Source organism: Passer domesticus, chromosome 22, assembly GCF_036417665.1.
Source record: "Passer domesticus isolate bPasDom1 chromosome 22, bPasDom1.hap1, whole genome shotgun sequence".
Lineage (NCBI taxonomy): Eukaryota > Metazoa > Chordata > Aves > Passeriformes > Passeridae > Passer > Passer domesticus.
The window spans coordinates 1,998,684-2,022,357 of NC_087495.1; the positions used below are offsets into that span (position 1 = coordinate 1,998,684).

The following is a 23,674-nucleotide window of genomic DNA, read 5'->3' on the forward strand; positions in this document are numbered from 1 at the left end:
TTTATATCGCGACATGGCCCCGCAGCCGGGGCTTAGGCTGTCTGGAGAGCAAGTGCCACAGTGGGAGGATTCCTCATTCCCACAGCCCTGGGTGTTCCCACCACCATCTCTCCTTCCTTTTCCTTATGCCAGAGAAAACCTGAGGGGAAAATCCTGGTTGTCAGCCTGTGTCCCCCTGGGCTTGGCATTTCCCTGGTATGACAAGTGGGGGAGAGCAAAATCTTGGGCAGAATTCTAGCTGTTTCAGAGAATCCAGAAGGGTTTGGTTTGAAGGGCTGTGCAGACCATCCCTGCCACGGGCAGGGACACCTTCCCCTCTCCCAGGTCTCTCCAAGCCCTGTCCAGCCTGGACACTTTTCCAGGGCAGGGCTGTTCCATGGTATGGACTCCACGCTGTTCCCCCAGAGTTCTGTGTCTCCGTGCTGGGGCGGCGGCAGAGCCACATCCCGTGGTTGTTTTGGCGTGGCAGGGATGTTTGTGTGTGTTTTTCCTGCTGTGCTCCCCGGAGTGTTCCCTGACAGGTGACTCCACCCAGGCAGCATCAGCATTGCTTTTCCAGGGTTGGCAGGTGAAGCTCTTGGACTCAGAAAGGCTCTGGACAGTTTTACCGTTTTCTCTCGTGGGTTTTTGCAGGCAGCATGTACAATTTTCAATTTTAATTGGAGTTTACTCCAGCCTTTGTTCCCTGGACTCCGTTTTTCCCCGTGTTTGGCTGTGGGAGCAGCCCCTGAGGGGAGCTCACCTGCAGGACACGTGCTCCTGCCCTGCCTGGGCTTGGAATGAAGGTGGGGTTGGTTTGTTCCCACTGCTGAACGTGGGTGACCTCTGATTTGGGGATTCCAGCCTCGGCGTCAGCACCTTCTGCAGAGGTGTTTGCTGCCTGGGAGAGCTGGGATGTGCTCCTTGTCCCGTCCTTAATCCCAGGAAAGGCAATGCTTACAGCAGTCTGCACGTCTGCCAGGAGTGACAGGTTTGGAGTGGGAGCTCGGGGAGGGTCTGGCTGTGTGTTCCTGGCTTGGGGAAGGTCTGGCTGTGCATTCCCAGCACAGGGATGGCGTGGCTGTGCATTCCCAGCTCTGGAATGGTGTGGCTGTGCATTCCCAGCTCTGGAATGGTGTGGCTGTGCATTCCCAGCATGGAGATGCTCTGGCTGTGCATTCCCAGCTTGGGGATGGTCTGGCTGTGCATTCCCAGCTTGGGGATGGTGTGGCTGTGCATTCCCAGCACAGGGATGGTGTGGCTGTGCATTCCCAGCTCTGGAATGGTGTGGCTGTGCATTCCCAGCACAGGGATGGTGTGGCTGTGCATTCCCAGCTCTGGAATGGTGTGGCTGTGCATTCCCAGCTCTGGAATGGTGTGGCTGTGCATTCCCAGCTCTGGAATGGTGTGGCTGTGCATTCCCAGCACAGGGATGGTGTGGCTGTGCATTCCCAGCTCTGGAATGGTGTGGCTGTGCATTCCCAGCTCTGGAATGGTGTGGCTGTGCATTCCCAGCACAGGGATGGTGTGGCTGTGCATTCCCAGCTCTGGAATGGTGTGGCTGTGCATTCCCAGCACAGGGATGGTGTGGCTGTGCATTCCCAGCACAGGGATGGTGTGGCTGTGCATTCCCAGCACAGGGATGGTGTGGCTGTGCATTCCCAGCACAGGGATGGTGTGGCTGTGCATTCCCAGCACAGGGATGGTGTGGCTGTGCATTCCCAGCTCTGGAATGGTGTGGCTGTGCATTCCCAGCACAGGGATGGTGTGGCTGTGCATTCCCAGCACAGGGATGGTGTGGCTGTGCATTCCCAGCTCTGGAATGGTGTGGCTGTGCATTCCCAGCACAGGGATGGTGTGGCTGTGCATTCCCAGCACGGGGATGGTGTGGCTGTGCATTCCCAGCCCATGGCTGATCCCTGGAGTTCTGTTCCCAGGGCTTCCAGGAGCCGCTGGGTTTGGGCACAGCCCGCTTCCATCCCAGCCACTTCCACAGGATGTGAGCGAGGGCTGCTGGAAAAGGCTTCCCACTCTCTGTGTAAACAGAGCTGCGCCTCCAAGGGAAGTGATTTTTCCCTGTGTGTTCCGACAGGGGAGGCTTTGTTGGAAAACATCCAGTCAGGATTTTCCTAAGGCTGGAGGTGGGTGAGCTTCGGGCTCTGACTTGGGAAAGGCAGCATCACCTGGAGACGGCTGTGAGGGCTTAAGAAAGGTGCTGGATCTGGAGCCAGGCTCAGGTTTGGCCCAAATCCAGATGAAAGCTGGGAAGAGGCCTCTGGGAATGCTGCTGTGCTCCAGGGCTGTTTCTGCAGGTAGGGGCTCCCTCCGGAGCGCGTTTCCCTCCCCGAGCGGTGCCGCCGGCGTCTCTGGGCTGTCCCCAGCAGCATGCAGGCTGTGCTGCCAGGAGCAGCCAGCACAGCTTGTGATGGAGTTGGGAAATCCAGGTCAGAATTCCTTTTGAACTCGCCTGCACTGCTGGATCAAAGCAGAGCAGGGGTGACACATCCACGTGAAAACCGAGGCTCGTGTCGAGCAACCTGCAGGAATCAGGGCTCTTCCCGTCAGGAATTTGCTGTTTCAGGAGCTGCTCTGGACTGTGTTCTCTCCCCCATTTCTATGGCAATCTTTAAATATTTATCTTTGCTTGCTGAACTCCCACTGCAACATCCATGACTGAGAATCCTCATTTTCCCCCCATGGGAAACGTGGATGCAGCTCAGGCACCGGCAGTTGGCAATTCCAATGCACTGCATCTCTCCCTGGGTTCCAGACTCCTCTGGAAGCATTTCCCTGCCTCATTTTGTCTTGTACCTGTGCCAATTTTATCATAATTTGGGGTTTTGAAGGCTTAAGGTAAGTTGGCAGAGCTTTTTTTTTATTTGGAGCTTCTCTTTCCAGGCCAGGTTGGATGGGGCTTGGAGCAAATCTAGATGGTGTCCCTGTCCCTGGCAGGGAGTGGGATGAGCTTTGAGGTCCTTTCCAACCCAAACCATTCCATGATTTTGAGTCCTGTTAGGTTTCAGTGGGCAGAAGATCATCTCTGGTGTGAGGAGTGATTTGGGGTTTTCTGGATGAAAAGCAGCTCAGAAATGTCACAATCTCGCTGTGAAGTCAGGGTGGTTGTGGGAAGAACTGTCCATCCCCAAACTTCTCACACCAGGGAATCTGGGACACGGATTAATCATTGCAACTGGGTTTTTGTCACTCTGGAGAGCGTGCAGTGTGATTTATTTGTGCTTTAAAAGAGACTCAGGAAGCCTTTGGGTGCTGTTATCCTCACGCTGAGCTTCCAGGGAAGGGGCTGGCTGTGGGAATCGCTGCCTTTTCTTGTCCCTGGTGCTGGATGCACACCAGAGCCTTTTGCCACCCGTCCAAAACAGCTGGAAAGAGAAAACCCTTCCAGGTGCGAGAACCCTTCAGGTGCAGCTCCCTCTGAGCAGCACCACTGTGGAATTCCTGCCTTCAGTTCCTCTGAGCAGCTGCCTTAATCCGTGCTGCTCTTCCCAGAGCTGCTGCTGGGCCGGGCGTTTCCTTTCCCAGTCCAGGCAGCTGCTGGGAATCCCTGAAAGCTCCCAGACTTTTGGGTTTTTGCAGACATGGACTCGTTGGGTCTCGGGAGGGGCTCAGGGGGTGCTGTAGCCTGCTCTGAGCAGGACTCCTGGATGCTTTGAGATCCCATAATGTGTGATGATCAGGGATTTGCCCGTTCTCCTGCTCGGAATGGTGCTGGTTAATGGTGATTGTTGTGGTGACAGGATGGTAACAAAGGAACATCTTGGGGAGCTCATTTGTCATTGAATGGTAGCAATGAACCTGAAATTTGCACAATTTCCCTGAATTTTTGTTTGCTGATGAACACAATATGGATTTGACTGTGCTTTTTTGTTGTCTCTTTCTTAGTATTTGATATTTAAGCCTCCCTAAACGCCAGGCTTGAGGCGTGGCACAAAGGATGGCTCCTGCTTTCCTCATCCCCAATATCCAGTGCTTCTGCTTCTGCGTGCATTGCCTTTGCCATTAGCTGAGGAATAAGAAAATCCTGTACAAAACAAGAACAAATGCTCTTATTTATTCTGCTCAAATCAGTGGAAACTGCAGCAAATCCTCCTCCAGCCCTCTGGGTGGGTCAGACTCATGAAATCTGTTCCAAATGGAATCCCTGGGTTGTATTTTCTGGTCCTGGCTCAGCTGTGGTTGGGGTTTGCCTGGTGGTTGGTGGGTGCTGTTCCCAGCCCCTCACACCTCTCTGTGCTGAGATTCCCTGTGCATTTAGTTCCAGTTGTCCTTCCTTTCAAGCCAGGGCTCCAAGGGTATGCAGAGCAATCCTTCCAGTTCTGTAATAACAGGGTTGCACTGCCACCACCCCGGGGCTGGTCTGCACCTCAGATCTGTCCCTTCCCATCTGCTTTACCCCCTCAGAGACCCCAGGCAATCCTCTGCTGCTCACTGCCTGCTGTTTGCTGGGCACTGGTTGGGATTTTCCCCCACTGAGGTGCTGGTTTGGGGGGAGATGTGGAGGAGCAGCTCTGATCCCTGTGAGCAGGGACAGGAGCAGGGCAGGGCTGCAGCTGGGCCAGGGGGTTTGGGTTGGAGATCAGGAAAGGCTCTTCCCCAGAGGGTGCTGGCACTGCCCAGGCTCCCCAGGGAATGGTCCCAGCCCTGAGGCTGCCAGAGCTGCAGAGGGTTTGGAGAGGCTGGGATTGCTGGGGTGTGTGTGCAGGGCCAGGGCTTGGATTTGATCCCTGTGGGTGCCTTCCAGCTCAGGACACTCCCTGGTTCTGTGCAGTGTGTTTGGCAGGAGTGGAGCTCCAGGAGAGCAGCTCCCAGCTCCACTGACAGGGAATCCCAGGGATGCTGTCTGGATGGAAAGCACCAAGCTCACACTGGCTCCCTGGGGTTCTGGGCAAGGAATTGGGATGCCTCAAGGTCAGTCCCATGGTGAAGCTGGTGTTTCCCTCTTTCCCAGCCTTTTGTTTTTTTCCCTAGCACTGCCCTTTGCCCACACCAACATCTCACCATGGCCCTTTAGGCTTGTAGGTTCTTCTCTCCATCCCCATTGCACAGCACAGCGAGGGCTCCATAGTCTGGAATTGCAGAGGCTGGTGGGTATCTGCCCTCCCTAATTCAGATTTTCTGCTAAAGAAACCCAGCCATGAATTCCAACACCTTTGGACTGCACACCATCCAGCACCTCTGTGGGGTCAAGGACATGCTATTTGCTTTTCAGGAATATCACACTTCCCATCACCTTTTAAAGATTTTATTAGGGCAGCAGAGAGTCATGGAATGGTTTGGGTTGGGAGGGACCTTAAAGCTCCTCCAGTGCCACCCCTGCCATAGCAGGGACACCTCCCACTGTCCCAGGCTGCTCCAAGCCCTGTCCAGCCTGGCCCTGGACACTGCCAGGGATCCAGAGGTAGCCACAGCTGCTCTGGGCACCTGTGCCAGGGCCTGCCCACCCTCCCAGGGAAGGGTTTTTCCCCATATCCCATCTGAACCTCCTCTCTCTCGGTGGGAAGCCATTCCCCCTTGTCCTGGCACCCCAGGCTCTGGTGGAAAGTCCCTTCCCGCGTTTCTTGTCAGCTCCTTCTGTTCCCAGCTGTCTGCACAGCCCTCTGACCTCTGGAGAGGCAGCAGCTCAGCTCAGGGAGCTGCAAACCTCTGCTCCCTGAATCCCCGTGCTGCAGAGGCTTTGTTAACCCCAGCTTCTTGTGGCTTTTGTTCCTTTACCTGCAGAATGGGGTTAACTGTGGAATGTGGAGGGCTGGAATGTTTGAGGCTTTCAGGTTGTGTCTCTGTGGTCAGACCAGATGTCTGTCTGTGGTGGAAACTCTTTTTGTTCCACCTGAGAGGGAAAATACCTTCCATATTGTTTTGCTGTGTTTAGCAAACAGATCAGCCTTTAAACCCCTCTGAGTGATCCAGCCCTGCTCCTGGGCACTGCTGGGGGTGGTTAATCCCTGCTTGGGAGCTTCCATCAAAGGCCTCATCTGGGCAATGGCAGGGCTGGGCGTGGAGGGGAGCACAGACAGCTTTGGTGTGAGACACAGCCAGTGTTTGGGTGTGTGTGACACTGCTGTGTCCCAGGAGGTCAGATCAGAGGGGAGAGCAGTTTGGGGTGCTCATTCTGGTAATGCCCATGTGGAGGTGGTGGTGGATGTCCTGGTGTCCTGCTTGCTAACAAAACCATGGCATCAGCGCTGCTGTCAGGTCAGCAGCGTGTCTGAAAGCCCTGGGCATCGATTCCAATCAAAGCTTGGCCTGCCAGGCTGCAATAAAATGGGTTTTTTACAGTGTATCTTTCTCTTTTTATGGCTTGAAAGTCAGTAGCCTTGAGCTCATCTTTGCTTTGGGTGCAGGGTCTGGGAGCTGATCGTGACTTGTGTGTTTTTGTGGGGAGAGCAAGGTTGTGGTTGCTGAATCTGGGCTGAAGAATAGCTTTGTTTATTGGAAAAATAAAATTGTTACACCCCCCCCAACTCCTCCTTTGCACTGTCAGTGGCTGGACAGGAGCCAGATGTGCCCAGGTGGGCAAGAGGCTGATGGCCCCTGGCTGGTCCAGGATGTGGCACTTGGGGACATGGTTCAGTGGGGACATGGTAGTGCTGGGGGAGCAGTGGACTCTGTGATCATGTAAGGGTTTTTCCAGCCTTACCAATTCCATGATTCTGTGATGGATGTGTGAGTGCTGCCAAAGACCATGTCATGATGGAGAACCAGAGGCTGGAGCATGAGCACCCACAGCAGGAAAACCCTGACCTTGACCTGGCTGTGCTTGGCTTCATTTTCCTGCAACTCCATCCTTCGTTCCCACAGTGAAACATCCAGCCTGAGTCTGCAGCAGTGTTGGACCCCAGAATCCTGCCTGGGTTCTGTGGACAGCACTGAGTGAGGTGTGGATCCTGGTTGTTCCCAGCCTCTGGAAGCGCTGGTGGTTTCTGAAGGGGGTCCTGTGTCCAGCCCTCAATGGATTTTTGGAATCAAGGCTTACAGCCTTTGCTTTCCCTCCCAGTGATTCCTGATTCCGCTGCTCCCTCTGCTCAATTCAACAGGAGCAGCAAGGATCCTGCTCTAGGATCCAGTGGTTCAGGTGGGATTTTGGGATAAATCCTTCCCTGGCAGGGTGGGCAGCCCTGGCACAGGGTGCCCAGAGCAGCTGTGGCTGCCCCTGGATCCCTGGCAGTGCCCAAGGCCAAGCTGGACAGGGCTTGGAGCCACCTGGGACAGTGGAAGATGTCCCTGCCCATGGAACAAGATGAGCTTTAAAGTCCCCCCCAATACAAACCATTCCATGATTCCATGATACTCAGTTCCCCCAAGTTCCCTAAGACTGGAATGGGACTGGGAACATCCTCAGCAAAGGCCAGAGAGCTCCAAATCCCAGAGACAGAGGAGGAGGAGGAGGCCTGACGCTCCCATCCCGAGCGTGCAGGGTAGGAAATGCCATTTTCCTGCTCCCCAGCTGCCTGGGGGCTGCAGGAGCTGCAGGAGGTGGATGAGCTCCAGGGCTCTCCCAGCCAGGGAAGCTCTGGCACTCACCTTTCCTGCAGGACACGTGGGGACCGTGGCTTCCCTGGGAATGGCACTGGGAGGTGCCCTGGGCATCCCCCACTGCTGCTCTGCAGGGACTTCAGCAAAGCAATCCCACGAGCCCCTAGTGCAGCCCATCAGAAAATCAGGATGAAGGAATCCAGTATGTTTGAGTGTTTTGTTAACAATCTCTTTCCTGAGATATCTCCACGTTTTTCATTTGGTTATTCCACCTGGACTGCTGGAACTGGGCGTTGGGCTGGGTGGAAACCCAGAACTTGCAGGAGTTGTGTTTTCAGGCTGATTTTTCAGCTGAGCAGAAGTGGGCTGGATTTGGGTCAGTGGCTGTGTTTTCTTGGTGGTTCCATTATAAATTGCCTTCATTTGTGCAGATGAACCAATTTTGGTGACTTTGGGAGGTGCCAGGGGGTGTAGGACACGGGGAATGCTGTGCCATCCTCACAGGCTTCTCCAGACAATTCTCCACAGCTTTCCAAGAGCTTGTCCAGGAGCTCCTGTGCTCTCCTGGTGAAGGGGGGGGTGACAGCAATTCCCAGGATCTCCCAGTGTGGGTTTGCTCAGCATTCCCAATCGGGAATTCTTGCCAGTAAATCACCCTGAGCAGATTTGGGTAAATCGTTTTTATCCTGAAAAGTTCATCCTCCTGCAGAGGATGTTACACCAGGAGGAGCAGCTGCCCTTTTCCTTGGAAAAACCTCAATTTTCTGCCTCAAAGGCTTCTGTTTGCTTGGTTAGGGGTTATTCCGGGTTTTGGGGCTCGCAGGGAGTTCAGTTTGCCAATGGAACAGGATTTGTTTGCTGGGGAAAGCTGAGGTGAGGAGAACTGGAATTCAGGGCTTGGCGGGGGCCGGCAGAGGGAGTGTGTGAGCCCGAAATCCTCCTCATTTCCTACTACATTTAGGGGATTTCGGGAGCACGGGAAAAGGGAGCAGCTCCTCTTGTGCTGCCAGGACTTGGCAATCCAGGTTTTGGCAGGTTTGAAACAAATCCAGCTCTTTCAAGGGTAATAATATTGTCCAAAACCATGGAAATTCTCCAAATCCATACATCCGTAACAAGTGGAGGGGTTGGTGGATGGTGGAGATTTTGGTTTTTTCATGGCTTTCTGCAGGGATATTTAAGGATTGTCTTTTTTAGTGTGGAAAGGCAAATACAGGACTCCCTGGAATTATTTTTTCAGACTTGTTTTTCACGTGAGCAAAACCAGGCTGGATTTTGGGTTAGTTGAAGTGTTTTTCTCGTTATAAATTTTCTGCATATTACTTCATATTTATTAAGATTTGGAACCATTTATAAGGTGTTGTAGTAATAATAATGATAATAATTATAATAATAATAATAATAATAATAATGATTATTTCCCTACATGCACCTCAAGTGTGGTGTCATTAAACTCTGCTGCTTCCCCTTTTCCTGTGAACCCCACGCCAAGAAGTCCCTCAAACCCCAGCTCCCTGATTTGTATTCCACCAATAAATCCAGGATAACCCCCCACATTTTCATTCTGGGTTTCAGTGCGTTCATTTTGTGGGAAAACAGATTCAGCAGGATTTGTTTGTAGGTTGCTGTGCTGTTTGTGCAATAAATCCTGCTGTGTAATCTCACACTGCTGCTTATTTTTGAGCTGAAACCTTGGAAAAAAATGAGCAGGAATCTGGAATAGCCAAGGGTCAGCTCATCACTGGGCTGGGAGGAATTCCTGGGATCTTGGTACCTTTTATTGCAGAAATATCAACCAAAATTCAGCTGCAGTGGTGCAGTTCCAGGACAATGGGGAGCAGTAAAAATGATGTAATTTGGAATTTTTTCCTGAAGTCCCTAAAGCCACAGTTCTAACAGGCAAAACCATCACAGGAGGTTGTGCTGACAGAGAAATGGTGGCATTTTCAACCTTGCAGATGGAATTTAGCAATCCTTTCTTTTCCTGAGTGACTTATATAAAAGAAAAACAATTTCATTTTGGAAAAAAACAGGGAAAAGCTGTTCTTCAAAGAACCCTTGGAGCTGCCTGTTTTGCAGGGATAAGGAGTGTGCCTGGTGCCAGTATTCCTGAGGTCTCGCTCTGCACAGACAGGATATTGCTCATCCCACAGCTTCCCAGAGGCTGTATTTTCTTTTTTTGGACTAAAATCTGCTTTTTTTCCCCGTTGTTGAGCTTGCCCAGCAGTTGATTTCCAAAAGGATCAGTTCCAGCTGCTGCAGGTTAGGGAGGACTGGAAATGTTGTTTTATTTAGTGGTGTTTATCCCAATCCTGGATCTCATGGTTCCCACAGTCCTGTTGCTCCCTGTGCTGCTGCTTTTATAAAATATTGTGCTTCTCCTTGGAAGTAGTGCTGGATTTTCCTCTTTTCACCCCAGAAAAGGTCTCAGGGCTTCTTTTAGAGCAAAACCAGGAACAGAGAAAGCTGGAGGTGAAGTCCTTGATGGCACAGCTGGGGAGACAAACACAAAAATACTAAAAATGTGGAAAGAATCCTTCCCATAGAGATAAGATTAATTTTAAAGGAAAAATGGACCGTTTCTCTCTGATGGAAGAGGATTTTTATTTGAACTGGGGCAGAGAGTCAGCCAGAAGTGTGGCTGTCCCCAGAGTGCCCCCCTGGAGACGCGGGCATGCCGAAGAAGCCATTCCAAAGTGTGAGGAAGAGTCTGGAGCAGGTTGGAGACAGTTGCTGCCTTCCACCCCCACGTTACCACCAGGGTTCCTGGCTGCCTGGTGCAATGAATTCCCTCTCTCCTGGCAGCCCAGGCTGGGTCCTTCCACACACCTGGAATGTTTTGTTCCTCCTCCTTGGAGGGAGCATTCCTTGTGGCCCGTGGAAATGAGCATTCCCTGTGTGTGCAGTGCTCTGACTCAGGACCTCTCATTGCCATTCAACAGCTTGCCCTTGGAGGCTTTTTTCCATGAAATCCATAAAAAGAGGGGGCAAAAGGGCAGGTCAAAAACCCTGCAGGTTCAAGCGCTTCCTGAAGCAGCTGGAAGCTGTGGAGAAGAGGAGGCAGCTCAGGAGGGAAGCACCAGTGCCCCCCACGCCTGAGCTTTGGGTTCCATGGGACCAGGAGAGGGTCTGCAGGGAGGAAAAGCTCCTGGGACCAGGAGGGGACTTGCAGGAGCAGCTTTTGAGCAGTGCTTCTTCAAACCCAGTGGGGTTATTTTTGCCTGCATTTAATATTCCTCAGCTGTTTGTTCCAGATAATTACTTTAGGAATAAATAGCAGGTTCTTAACTAATTTCAGGAGGGGAGAGGTGGAAAATGGAAGTGCTCTGAAAGGAGGAAAAGGATTATGGAATGTTTTGCCAGCTGGCAGAGGCGCAGCTTTCAGGAAGGGGCAGGCAGATTCCGGGGGCGCCGGCAGAGCTGCGCTCCCGCTGCCCTTCCAGTGCTTCCTCTGGGCTGCAGGAGCAGCTGCCTTCCTCCTTGCTCCAGCTCCAGGATGATCCTGAACGCCCCGAAACCTTCCTAGTGCTGGGACAGACAGGCATTTCTCTGGGACCAGCAGGGCTCTGGGCTGCAGGATATCATGGAGTGTTTGGAGGATGTGTTGGTGTTTTCAGGGCTCCATCCGATCCAGGAGTAATTGGATTGCTGCTGCTTTGGGATGAGACACAACTGCTTAAATCTCTTGGTTGCAGCTTTTTGAGTGCTCAGAGATTCATTTTAGCCCAGGTACAAAGTGGAGCCCAGCATGGTGTAAGCAGAGAGCACCTGCAGAGGCAGGATGAGGGCGAAAGCACCTCTTGCATCACCCAAAACTGCAGGAACACTCAGTTCTGCTCCTGGAATAACCAGTAAAACCCCAGGTGTGGGATTTTCCCTCATGAATCTGCTGAATAACTGGCAGCAGGAGCTGCTGGGATGTTTTAGCTCTTTCTTGACACTGCCTGGGTTCTTTTTCCTTTTTCTGTATTGGAGCAGGGTTTTAGGACAGGGCTTTGCTTTGCATTTCAGGGGTGGTTATTCCCAGCCCGCCCTTCCAAACAAAATCCACATCCGTGGCAGGTCAAGCTTGGAGGGTTATTTTGACAGTGAGCTGCCTTTTGGGAGCTGGGTTTATTGCTGGCCTTGTTTTCCTTCCGAAAAAGAACACGGCGTGGGTGTGAAAACTCCGAGGATGGTTATTCCTTATGTTCAAACGTTTAGGAAACAAGGGTTTACCAAAGGAGATGCTTTGGAATATTTATAATATCAAGTGGCTTGGGAAGAGCAGACAAAACTCAGTGGAGCTTCTCCATCCTCAGATATGCTATTTGAGGCTCCTCCCACTGTTCTAAAATCAGTCTTAAGGATGATTTTTGTTGTTTTGTGCCTGGGATCAGCCTGCCATGTTGGGCTATTCCCGAACCTGCTCCAGAGGATCCAAATTGGGATTTACTAGCTGGGAAATACCTCTTTGTAGTGGGTGTGCATTCCTTCACTTCCCATGACCCTCTCCACCAGGATTTGGACATTATTTAGAGCACAAATAAAAGTTGTTGGGATCACACAAGGTGCTGACAACCCCCTGGCCCATCACCGTCCACAGGGTCCTGCTGTCCCCGGGCCAGAGGCAAAAATTCCTGCTCTGGGTTCTGGCAGAGCTTGAGGCTGTGAAACCTCTGCCTCCTGAGGAGCTGCTCCATGATCCCACAATGGGAGGGAGGGAGGGACAGACCCTCCTGCCCTTCTGTATCCCGAGCAGGAGCACAGCCCCATCCCGAGCAGGAGCACAGCCCCATCCCGAGCAGGAGCACAGCCCCATCCCAGCCTGGAGCACAGCCCCATCCTGAGCAGGAGCACAGCCCCATCCCGAGCAGGAGCACAGCCCCATCCTGAGCAGGAGCACAGCCCCATCCCAGCCTGGAGCACAGCCCCATCCTGAGCAGGAGCACAGCCCCATCCCGAGCAGGAGCACAGCCCCATCCCGAGCAGGAGCACAGCCCCATCCCAGCCTGGAGCACAGCCCCATCCCAGCCTGGAGCACAGCCCCATCCTGAGCAGGAGCACAGCCCCATCCCGAGCAGGAGCACAGCCCCATCCTGAGCAGGAGCACAGCCCCATCCCAGCCTGGAGCACAGCCCCATCCCGAGCAGGAGCACAGCCCCATCCCGAGCAGGAGCACAGCCCCATCCCAGCCTGGAGCACAGCCCCATCCCAGCCTGGAGCACAGCCCCATCCCGAGCAGGAGCACAGCCCCATCCTGAGCAGGAGCACAGCCCCATCCCGAGCAGGAGCACAGCCCCATCCCAGCCTGGAGCACAGCCCCATCCCGAGCAGGAGCACAGCCCCATCCCGAGCAGGAGCACAGCCCCATCCTGAGCAGGAGCACCAGCAGCACGGGCTTTGTGCTGTGTCAGGACAGAAACCAGCACAGGCACTTCCCAGCCATGGATGCCTTTGCTTGGAAAAGGCCCAACCCTCCATTCTTTCATATTTTTTATCACAACTCCAGTTTTCCTTTCCCTCAGTCCCTGGGAACTCGTGCCTGTTCTGTGTGAGGCGGGTTCCTGGCAGCAGCAGCAGTGCCTGTGTCACAGCGTTTGGGTTCCAGCCTCCCCTGCCACAACAGTGACTCCAGCAGGGATTTCTGACATGGGAAACGTGCTGGGTTCTGCTGTGGTTCCTCCCACAGATTGACAGCTCTGTGCATTTTCCAAAGCTCTTCATCAGGGAACCTGACAGCAGTGGGGACTGGTGCTGTCGCCTGTCATTTTCCTGGGAATGAATTGGTTGCCATGGGAAACTTTCCCACTCTGTGTCTCCACCACCTGCCATTCCCACGGTGTGGGAAAACCCTGGATTAATAACAGCAGCTCAGGTTATTCCTGAGGAATAAACCTCATTTATAAATCAGATCCATGGCCTAAGTTGATGTGTTTTAACATGGGGTTTGTTACCAGGGTATTTCTGTATCAGGGTATTTCTTTATCAGGGTGTTTCTATATCAGGATATTTCTATATCAGGATATTTATCCTGCTAAGTAACCCACATTAAACCATGACATCAATAACTTCAATTCCTTCCAGCTGTATTGTCTGGGATAGTTAGGATTTGGAAAAAATAATGATAACATTCTTATATTGGAGGATGTTAGGGAAAAGCTGTCTTGTCTTCCCTCTTGAGGAGCTAGTTGGCTTCCTGGCTTGCTGCAGGTTGGATTTATCCTCGGACTGTGTGGATTTGCCTCCAATAATCTGGTCAGGTCAGGGCTGGGGGAAGGCTGGGCAGCCTCTGCCTTGTGGGCTTGGGAGGAGCCCAGGCTGAGCAATGCAAGAACAGGGAGCTTGCCCTGGTTTGGTCCTTTCCTTGTGCTAGGAAAGGATAAAAAGGGAATTTCTGGAAAAGAAAGCCCTGTGTCATCCCTGGGAGCTGTCACTGTGGTTTGGACTGTGGGTCCAGGAGCACTCAGGGAGCTGCTGCTCCCTTGGTCTCCACTCAGCCACCTTGGAAGGGAAAAGTGCTGCTGCTGTGCTCAAGACAGGCAGGCATGGATTTAACCTCACACCGTGCCAGCTGCCCAAACTGGACACAGGCACTCGTTAAGGTGGATTTATTTCATGATACTTTTCTGTCATCGAGGTGTCACCTTACACTTGGGATGTTGGGAATAGCTGGAGATACAACCTCTGCCATCCCAGCCTTCCATCAGCAGTAAATCCTGGGGGGATTTGCTTTCCTCACCTACTGCCAGCCAGGGCTGAGTGCAGGCATTTCACAAATAAAAGGGAAAGGGTGGTGAAAAGGAGGCAGGGCATTTTTTCCCCCCAAGGAGTTGTTTGGGGTAAAACAGCCTCGCTGGCAGAACAGGTTCCACAGGGTGGAGGGACTGTAAATGTCGCTGTGATCCTGTCTCACCTCGGGTGAGGTTCCACAGGGATCCTTTCCCCATCCCAGCTGGGCCCCACGGGGCAGGGCAGGGCGATGTCTCCTCGTGCCCAGCGAGGGAGCAGCAGCTCCAGGGGTTTGGCTTTGGCTCTCTGCTTCCCACTGGAGGCAGCAGCAGGGTGGGGAGAGATGGAGTGACCTGGGAAAGCCGTTCCTAAACCCTCAGCTGCTGCAAACTGCAAAACCTCCTCCTGCGCTCGGTGGCTGCTATGCCAGAGCCCTCTGGTGTGGCACACAGCTCTCAGTGTGTTCCTGGTGCTCCCTGTGACCTGCCCACTGTCCCTTTTCCCAGCTGTGACGTGGGATGCCATGGCCAGCTCCTCGGACAGTGACGATGACGGGTTCATGGCCGTGGATGCAGAGGACGCCGCAGTGGAAGGGACGATGGAGCAGGAGGATGAGCCCCACGCTGAGCTGGAGGTGGAGGAGCCCAGGCCCAGCTCCAGATCGATGCTGGAGCTGCCAGAAGAGGTGTTGGAATACATCCTGTCCTTCCTCTCTCCCTACCAGGAGCACAAAACCGCCGCCCTTGTCTGCAAACAGTGGTATCGACTGATCAAAGGTACAAGTGATGGCAGCAATTTCTTTAATTGTGGGCTTTGGAACCCAGATCTCTTTTATGTTTGCCTCTTGTTTTCTCCTCAAACTCTAAAATCTGACTTCTGTGACATCCCAGAGAAATCCTAACAGCCATGGGGTCCTTGGCTTGGCTCAAAGCAGGTCTGTAGCTGTGCAGAATTGAACCCCTCAGCCTCCCTCAGGGCAGAAAACCCAGAGAGGCCGAGAATTCCCATCCTGGAAGTGTCCAAGGCCAGACTGGACAGGGCTTGAAGTGCCCTGGGAGAGTGGAAGGTCCCACCCATGGCAGGGGCTGGAGCTGGCTGAGCTTTGAGCTCCCTTCCAGCCCAAACTAAAACAAAGCCCAAGCCCCACAGCAGAGCAGCTCCTTTGCTGCCTTTGGGTGCTCCCAGTGCTGCACTGGTGACTTGGATTGCAGCCTCCTCCCCAGAGCCCCTGCCAGTGTCCCATGGCTGATGGGGCTTTAATTGCACTTCATTTGTGTCTTGCTCAGTAATTAACATTCCCAAAGCTGCTGCTTTCAGCAGCCCTGGCTCTGGTTCTTACAGCTCTGCTGGAGATAAGTGCAGTGTAAAATCTGCATGAGTAGAGATGTGCATATTCCAGCTTCCTGGAAGAGTAGCCCAGAGACACAGATCCTTCCTTTGCCTCTGCACACTCATTCCAGAGCCTCCTGGGGGTGTTTTAGTGCTGGAGAACTATGATACAGCAAATAAGGAGGGAAAATTTGGACAAGGATGCAAGCAGAACCTTCTGCTTAATTTTATTTTAATACACTGGGTGATTTCTGGTACCATTCTGTTGGGTTCATGCTTTAATCACAAGCTTCATTTAAAACACAAGGAGTTTCAGAGGAGAGCAGTTCAATCCCAGGAAATGGTACAGGTTGCTGCACAAGGGGAACGTGCTCCTTCTGGGAAACAGGAGTGGGTGTCAGGTGAGGAATGCCCTTGGCAGACTGTGGGGTGATGGCTCATTTATGAACTTCTCATCTGAAAGATTCCAGGCATTTCCCACTTTGCCCAGACCTGAATAAGCTGGGGGTTAAAAAACCACAGCTACCCCAGCAGGGACCATGGCCCAAAATGTCTTTTTGTGCATCCTTTTGGGGCAGCAGCTGCCCACAGCCCTGGGAAGGGCCTTTTCCAAGTGCTGCAGCCCCCAGTGGCTGCTTGGCTGTTTCCTGGAGTGACCTGCAAGGGATGCAGCTGGGATGGACAAACACCTGGGGCTCACCCCAGAGGGATGTGGGAAACATCCCTGGAGCCCAGGGATGAGCAGCCTCAGGCACAGCGTGGCTGTGGGCTGTGTCACCTCCCAGGGGACAAGGGGTGCTGGGCAGCTGGGCCCATCTGGGGCAGTTCCAGCCAAGAAAAGGTCTGGAACCACCACCTGCGAGCTGTGCCCAGAGAGGTCACTCGAGGTAAACAATTGATGTGTGTTCTCCTGGTTTAATTTTTCCTGTTTGCCAGGATACATCTGCTGTGCACTCCTGGAGCTCACATTCTCTTTCCCGTGTGATTCTCAGGAATCAGCTCCTCAAGGACCCAAGGCTTTATTTTTTTATTTTAAAAACCCCTTCCTGCTTTGTATCCCAGAGTGGGATTTCTTGCTGGGGGTGTTCCTGGCACAGGGCTTGGGGAAAAACTCTTGGCAGGTTGTGGCATCCTCAGTGCAGGTGCCACCAAATGTCTGCTGAGCTGCTGCTGCTGCCAGAAACCTTCTCCAGGCCCTTTTGTCTCCTGAGGGAGCAGCCTCTGGCCCCTCCCAACACCCTCACATGGAATTAGTGGCAGCCTTGGAGCATCCCTGCTGATTTTTAGCACTGATATCTCCTCTCCATTTTTTTTCAGTAGCTGCATTCATACTCTTAAAAAGTTGATTATTGCACTGAGGTTCCTCGAGGGAAGGGAAGCTGCCCCTCGAGGTGTGCTGAGGGAACATGGGTGCAGCACAGAGGACTGAGCACAAGCTCTCCAAAGCAGCCCAGTGCTTCCTTCCTTTGCAAAGGCTCTGCTTCCTGAGCCAGAGCTGCCGGGATGTCGTGACCACGCTGCTCATTTCCACATTTGCAGAGTTCCCTTGTCTTTATTCCCTTAATCCCCCGCATTCCCAGCGTGTTTCTAACCCAAACACGGGGCTTTGAGCTGCTGTCACCGTGCAGGCACAGTTTGTTCCCAGCTTTGCTGACAGTGTTGTTCTCTGCCCAGGTGTGGCCCATCAGTGCTACCACGGCTTTATCAAGGCAGTGCAGGAGGGGAACATCCAGTGGGAGAGCCGCACCTACCCCTACCCCGGCACCCCCATCACCCAGCGCTTCTCACACAGTGAGTATCCCTGCAGCTGCCTCCCTGGGCTGGCAGTGCCATCTCTGGGGTCCCCGTGGGCAGTGCCATGCCCTGGAGTGCCCATAGGAGCTGCCTCCCTGGGGACCTGGCAGTGCCATCCCCTGGAATCCCACTGGGAGCTGCTTCCCTTGGGGGCTGGCAGTGCCACACGTGCCCATCGCCGCCAGTGTTCAACCCACGGCTGTGCCAAAGCTCAGCACAAGAGCAGGGATTTGGGAGCTGCTGGTCATGGCGGGCTCATTGATCCTAGGAAGTGTTGATGGAGTGGAAGGGGGGTGGGATTGTGGCTTTCTGGTTGTGCAGGGATCTTTGTGCAGCTCCCCAGGCTGGAAAACTCTTCCAGATCGTAGGGTTAGCCTTTAACCAAAACATGTCCCCAAGTGCCACATCCAGGGGTGGGGACTCCAGCACTGCCCTGGGCAGTCTGTGCCAGTGCCTGACCCCCATTCCATTAAGGGATTTTCACAATATCCAACCAAAATCTCCCCTGGCACAGCAAGGCCTGTTGCCCTTGTCCTGTCCTGTTCCCTGGAGCAGAGCCAAACCCCCCCGGGCTGTCCCCTCCTGTCAGGAGTTGTGCAGAGCCACAGGGTCCCCCCTGAGCCTCCTTTTCTCCAGGCTGAGCCCCTTTCCAGCTCCCTCAGCCCCTTCTCGGGCTCCAGCCCCTTCCCCAGCTCTGTTCCCATCTCTGGACACGCTGCAGCCCCTCAGTGTCCTTCTTGTCCTGAGGGCCTGGAGCTGTCCCCAGGATCTGGGCCTGAGCTTTGTGTCCTCCTCAGCAACTCCTCCCTCAGCCCCTGGACTGGAGTCATTCCCATCAAAGCCAGTGGGTTTTGGGAACTGCAGCACTCAGGGAAGTGCATCAGCTGCTGGCACAGGTCCTCTACATCTGGGAGGAAAACTGGGAATTCTCCAACCTGCTGGGCTCAAGTCGAGCAGAGCTGCAGGTGAATTTGCTGACAAAAGGGAGCAATTCAGTCAACAGCACCACTCAGCGTTTGGGTGAATTCTTTCCCTGCTTCCAAGATTCTGGAAGACAAAAAATACCTAAACACAGTGCCTTTGAGGAAAAGATACTGAAATAAACCCTCTTCTTTGGAGTGCAGTAGCATTGAGCTGCCTCAGCTCCAACAAAAAAAACACAACAAAAATTCCATCCTGTGACTGCAGCACGGGGTCTGAGCCCTCTGGGGGACAGCTCTTCCAGGAAGCAAACTGCATTTTTCTGAGGCAAGATAAACACAGTGCGAGCCCTGCCATTCCAAGAGCAGCAGGCATCACATTTTCATCTTCCCAAGCAATAATTTATGAGGCGGCCGCTGCGCTGCCTCCTGCCAAGACAAGCCCGGGAGACGCTGCGGGGAGCTCTGGTGAAGTCATTGTGCTCTGCCGAGATACCCTGGCCTTCCTGAAGGATGAAAAGGCTCCGCAGGTCACAGCTCATTTTTAGCAACGCTGGTGAAGTGCTTATTAACGACTTCACATTTGCGTGTATTTCCCGTCAATTTTAGCAGCGTGTTTGCGACTGCTGAGTGCTCGGGGCAGCTAGAAATTGCCTGGAAAAGGCTCAGTGTTGCCCCAAAGAGCACTGTGTGCTTTTTCCTTTATCCTGCTGCCTGCCACGGGCTTCCTGGCTGCAGAGTGAGTTGTCTCCCTAAATCCACTGCCCTCGGAGCGTGTAATCCGTATTAGCCCCGCTCGGTGACAGTGCCCGGCTCTGCCCGGCCCGGTGGCCACGGCAGCGTTATTAACACACTTTGTGGGCACAAAGCTAATCTGGATTAACTTGTTTGCTGACTTAAACGGATTGGTTTGTGAGCAGCTGCCCAGATCTGCAGCCTCTGCTTTCCCTGCAGCAGCGTTCTGTGCCTGCGGGCGAGATTCCAGCCTTAAAGCCGAGCTACAAATGGTCAGTTCCGGAAAGTCAAACTCTGAACCGTCACCTAAAATCCCAAGGGATGACAGTGAGCTGAGGTGGTGGAACAGGAGGCTGGGCAGTGGGGAGGGAGCAGGCAGGACTCACAAAGCCCTTCCTGAGGGATGAGTGATTTGCTGGTTTTTGTGGGAAGACGTCACCGCCCAGGCACGAGTCGGTGCTGCCATCAAAGCTCCGTCTGGGGCTCGCTCTGCTTCCAGGAATTATTAGAGCTGTCCCAGAAGTTCTCACAGGGAGCACAAACGGACAAGGAGTGGAATTCTAAGCAGCTGGAGGTCAACCTGTCTGCTCTCAGTCCTGAAGGGAGGAGTGACAGAAGTGCTTGATAAGGAATAATGAATGGAAGGCGCTGCCTTGGGAGGGAGTGCCTGGCAGGGATCACAGCACTGAGAACAAACTGTGGGACCTGCTGTCGCTTCTCCAGAGGTTTTAACTGGAACTGCAGGACGTGAAACATCAATAATGCTGGGTGTTTAGGGGCAGAAATCCTCCGTGTTTGGGTTTTTTGGGTGATGTTCCCAGGAGTCACCGAGCTGTTTTCTGTATGAACCTGCGAGGTCACAGCAGGGCGATGAGTCACGGGGTGAAATCACTGCCCGCAGTCGGAAAAAGATGTCAGCAGGCTCAGGAATGCAGAAACGGAAAAGCAGCAAAGGAATGCGACCGTTGTGCCAGGGATATTGATCCTTTGCTGGAGGAGTGACTAATTTTAAGCACTGATTTACTGTTTTTGTTTCCAAGGAGCCTGGGGTTGGTGGCACCAGTGGGATGAGTAATTACAGCAATTTGTGGGTTTGACGAACCCCTTGGGAGCGGTGAGAGCTGGAATGTTTGTTTTACAGGATGGGCTGCTCCTGGAGCAGAGCTGCAGCTCCTCCCGGCACCCAGCCTTGCTCAACATCCCCGGATTTTTGGCTGCACCCAGGCCCTGCACTGCAAGGAGCAGGACAATGGCATTTTAGGGAGTGAGGAGGTAGAGGTGGAGATGGAGACAGAAGGAGATGGGAAAGCTGGGGGCGTTCACCTGCAGAAGGCTCCAGGGAGAGCTCAGAGCCCCATCCAGTGCCTGAAGGGGCTCCAGGAGAGCTGGAGAGGGACTGGGGACAAGGGATGGAGGGACAGGACACAGGGAATGGCTCCCACTGCCAGAGGGCAGGGCTGGATGAGATACTGGGAAGGAATTGTTCCCTGTGAGGGTGGGCAGGCCCTGGCACAGGGTGCCCAGAGCAGCTCTGGCTGCCCTGGATCCCTGGCAGTGCCCAAGACCAAGGGCTGTCACCCTCCAACCCAAGAACCATGTAGGAATGGGATTTACAGCCCAGCCAGTTCCTTCCCATCTCTCCAGTGGGAAATACAACCCTTGAACTGGGATGGGTGAATTAATTTCATGTTCTCTGAGATTAGAAATCAATGTTCTTCAACTATGGTGAAGGGAATTTGCTTTCCATTTGGTTTTCCCTCCCCAGTCAGCTCTGCTCTGGGTGAAAATCTCTGATGGTTCATTGCTCAGGACAGGGCAGTCAGGAGTGTGCTCAGAGCCAGAACTCTGCTCTCCCTGAGCATCAGTGTCTTCAAACATCAGAATCACTGATTCATTTCCAAAGATAAGCCACTTCTGCATTGCTTAAACTCACTGAATTTTGCTGGGACATAAAAAAGCCCAACTAAATCCATTCAGTGTTTTCCACCCAAAGAAACCCTAAAACCATCAGGAATGTGCACAATTTCCCCCTGATTTATTCTACACCTGAAATAAATATATACAAACATATAATGGAATCACAGAATATCCTAAAGTGGATCCACAAGGATCATCAAAGTCCAGAACAGCCCCAACAATCCCACTGTGGAATTCCCACAGGCTGGAATAAACTGCAGTTTTTCTTTGTGCTTGCTTTTTCCTGGGTTTCCCTCATTTTTTTTCCCCTCAAGCTACTCTGCCTTCCTTACCTTCAGCCACTTAAAATGAGTCTAAAAAAAAGCAGGAGAGCACAATCTCGGTGATTTTGCTGTGGGAGGGTAATTCCACCTGGAATTTTATGGGAAACCCAGAATTCTGCCCAGCCTCCAAGGCAGACAAGCTGAGCAAGCCTCCCTGCTCCATCTTTCAGTTCGCTCTTGCCAGAGGTACCTGGGTGCTGCAGGCACCCCCTGCCAAAGGCAGACACTGCCATGGGATTTGTTTTGGGGCTGAGAGCTCTTGGGTATCTCTGAGGGGTTGTCAAAGGTGGTGTTCCCTCCCTGCTCCCCATCTGGCTGCCTCATCCTTCCCCAGATGAGGGGGAGCATTCCCCAGGGGCAGAGGGAATGCCCCTGGATGGTCCTGGGTTTTAGTGGGGCTTTTTACATGAGATGGGATGAAATCCTGAAAGGAGAACAAAGCCCAGGGCTGAGTGCACAGAGGGGTCTGTGATCCAGCTCAGGGCAGGTCAGTGAGCTCAGTGCCTTAATCACAGCTGAGCTCATTAATTACAGGCCTCTAAGGCAGATTTCTCTGCACTTTGAGGAGCAGCTCTGCCTGAGGGATAATCCTCCTGGGAAGGTTCTTGCTGGAGCTTCACCCTGCTCAGGGATGCCCTGTGCTTCCAGGGAGCCAGGGCAGCCTGGCTGCTGCTCTCCAGGGAGGAAAGGGCCTGATCTGGGGCTGGGACACAGGGCAGTGACAGGGCTGTGGGGATAGTAGTGACAGGGCTGTGGGACAGCAGTGACAGGGCTGTGGGACACAGAGTAGTGACAGTGCTGTGGGACAGCAGTGACAGGGCTGTGGGGCACAGGGCAGTGGGACAGCAGTGACAGGGCTGTGGGGCACAGGGCAGTGACAGGGCTGTGGGACAGCAGTGACAGGGCTGTGGGGACAGCAGTGACAGGGCTGTGGGACAGCAGTGACAGGGCTGTGGGACAGCAGTGACAGGGCTGTGGGGCACAGGGCAGTGACAGGGCTGTGGGGCACAGGGCAGTGACAGTGCTGGGGGACACAGGGCAGTGACAGGGCTGTGGGGCACAGGGCAGTGACAGGGCTGTGGGACAGCAGTGACAGGATCTGTGGACACACAGCAGTGACAGGGCTGGGGGACACAGGGCAGTGACAGGGCTGTGGGACACAGGACAGTGACAGTGCTGTGAGGACAGCAGTGACAGGGCTGTGGGACAGCAGTGACAGGGCTGTGGGGCACAGGGCAGTGACAGGGCTGTGGGACAGCAGTGACAGGATCTGTGGACACACAGCAGTGACAGGGCTGTGGGGCACAGGGCAGTGACAGTGCTGGGGGACACAGGGCAGTGACAGGGCTGTGCTCTCTCCCAGGTGCGTGTTACTACGACCCCAACCAGTCCATGTACGTGTTCGGGGGCTGCACCCAGAGCAGCTGCAACGCCGCCTTCAACGACCTCTGGAGGCTGGACCTGAACAGCAAGGAGTGGATCCGGCCCCTGGCCTCAGGTGAGCCCTGCAGCCCCCCACACCCTCCCGCCTCCCCAGGGCTCGGGTTCCGTGGTTCTGGGTCTGTCTGAGCCTTATCCCACCGGGCTTGGGCTGCATCCTGGAGAAATGTGGGGCTTGTGGCAGAGTCTGAGTCCTCAGCCCCCCTGAGGGGTATTTCTGGGGAGCAGCTGGTCCCTGCGTGCAGGGGAAGGGACATTGCCTGCAGCCACCAGAGCCTGCAGTGATGAGGCTGAGAAAATCAGAATGGTTCAGCCGGGGAAGGCTGAGAGAGTTGGGATGGTTCAGCCTGGGGAAGGCTGAGTTGGGATGGTTCAGCCTGGGGAAGGCTGAGAGAGTTGGGATGGTTCAGCTGGGGAAGGCTGAGAGAGTTGGGATGGTTCAGCCTGGGGAAGGCTGAGAGAGTTGGGATTGCTCAGCCTGGGGAAGGCTGAGTTGGGATTGCTCAGCCTGGGGAAGGCTGAGTTGGGATGGTTCAGCCTGGGGAAGGCTGAGTTGGGATGGTTCAGCCTGGGGAAGGCTGAGTTGGGATGGTTCAGCCTGGGGAAGGCTGAGTTGGGATTGCTCAGCCTGGGGAAGGCTGAGTTGGGATGGTTCAGCCTGGGGAAGGCTGAGTTGGGATTGCTCAGCCTGGGGAAGGCTGAGTTGGGATTGCTCAGCCTGGGGAAGGCTGAGTTGGGATGGTTCAGCCTGGGGAAGGCTGAGTTGGGATTGCTCAGCCTGGGGAAGGCTGAGTTGGGATGGTTCAGCCTGGGGAAGGCTGAGTTCAGATTGTTCATGCTGCAGGCTGAGGAGGATGTGATGATTGTTCAGCCTGGAGTAGATTGCGAAATTGGGATTGTTCAGCCTGGAGAGGAGAAGCTCCAGGGAGACCTCAGAGCCCCTTCCTGTGCCTAAAGGGGCTGCAGGACAGGTGGAGAGCGACTTTGGACAAGGGATGGAGGGACAGGACACAGGGAATGCCTTCCCACTGCCAG

The 23,674-nt window shown here is 53.8% G+C and overlaps 1 protein-coding gene across 1 annotated transcript in view; it reads left to right on the forward strand.

Moving 5' to 3' along the window:
• FBXO42 (F-box protein 42) overlaps positions 1 to 23,674 on the forward strand; it is a 48,126-nt gene that overhangs the window by 1,768 nt on the left and 22,684 nt on the right. Inside the window, exons 2-4 of the mRNA XM_064396841.1 lie at positions 14,688 to 14,957; positions 17,185 to 17,301; positions 22,563 to 22,697. Coding sequence (XP_064252911.1) covers positions 14,705 to 14,957; positions 17,185 to 17,301; positions 22,563 to 22,697 — 505 coding nt within the window. The 5' untranslated portion in view covers positions 14,688 to 14,704. The remainder of the gene's footprint in view (positions 1 to 14,687; positions 14,958 to 17,184; positions 17,302 to 22,562; positions 22,698 to 23,674) is intronic.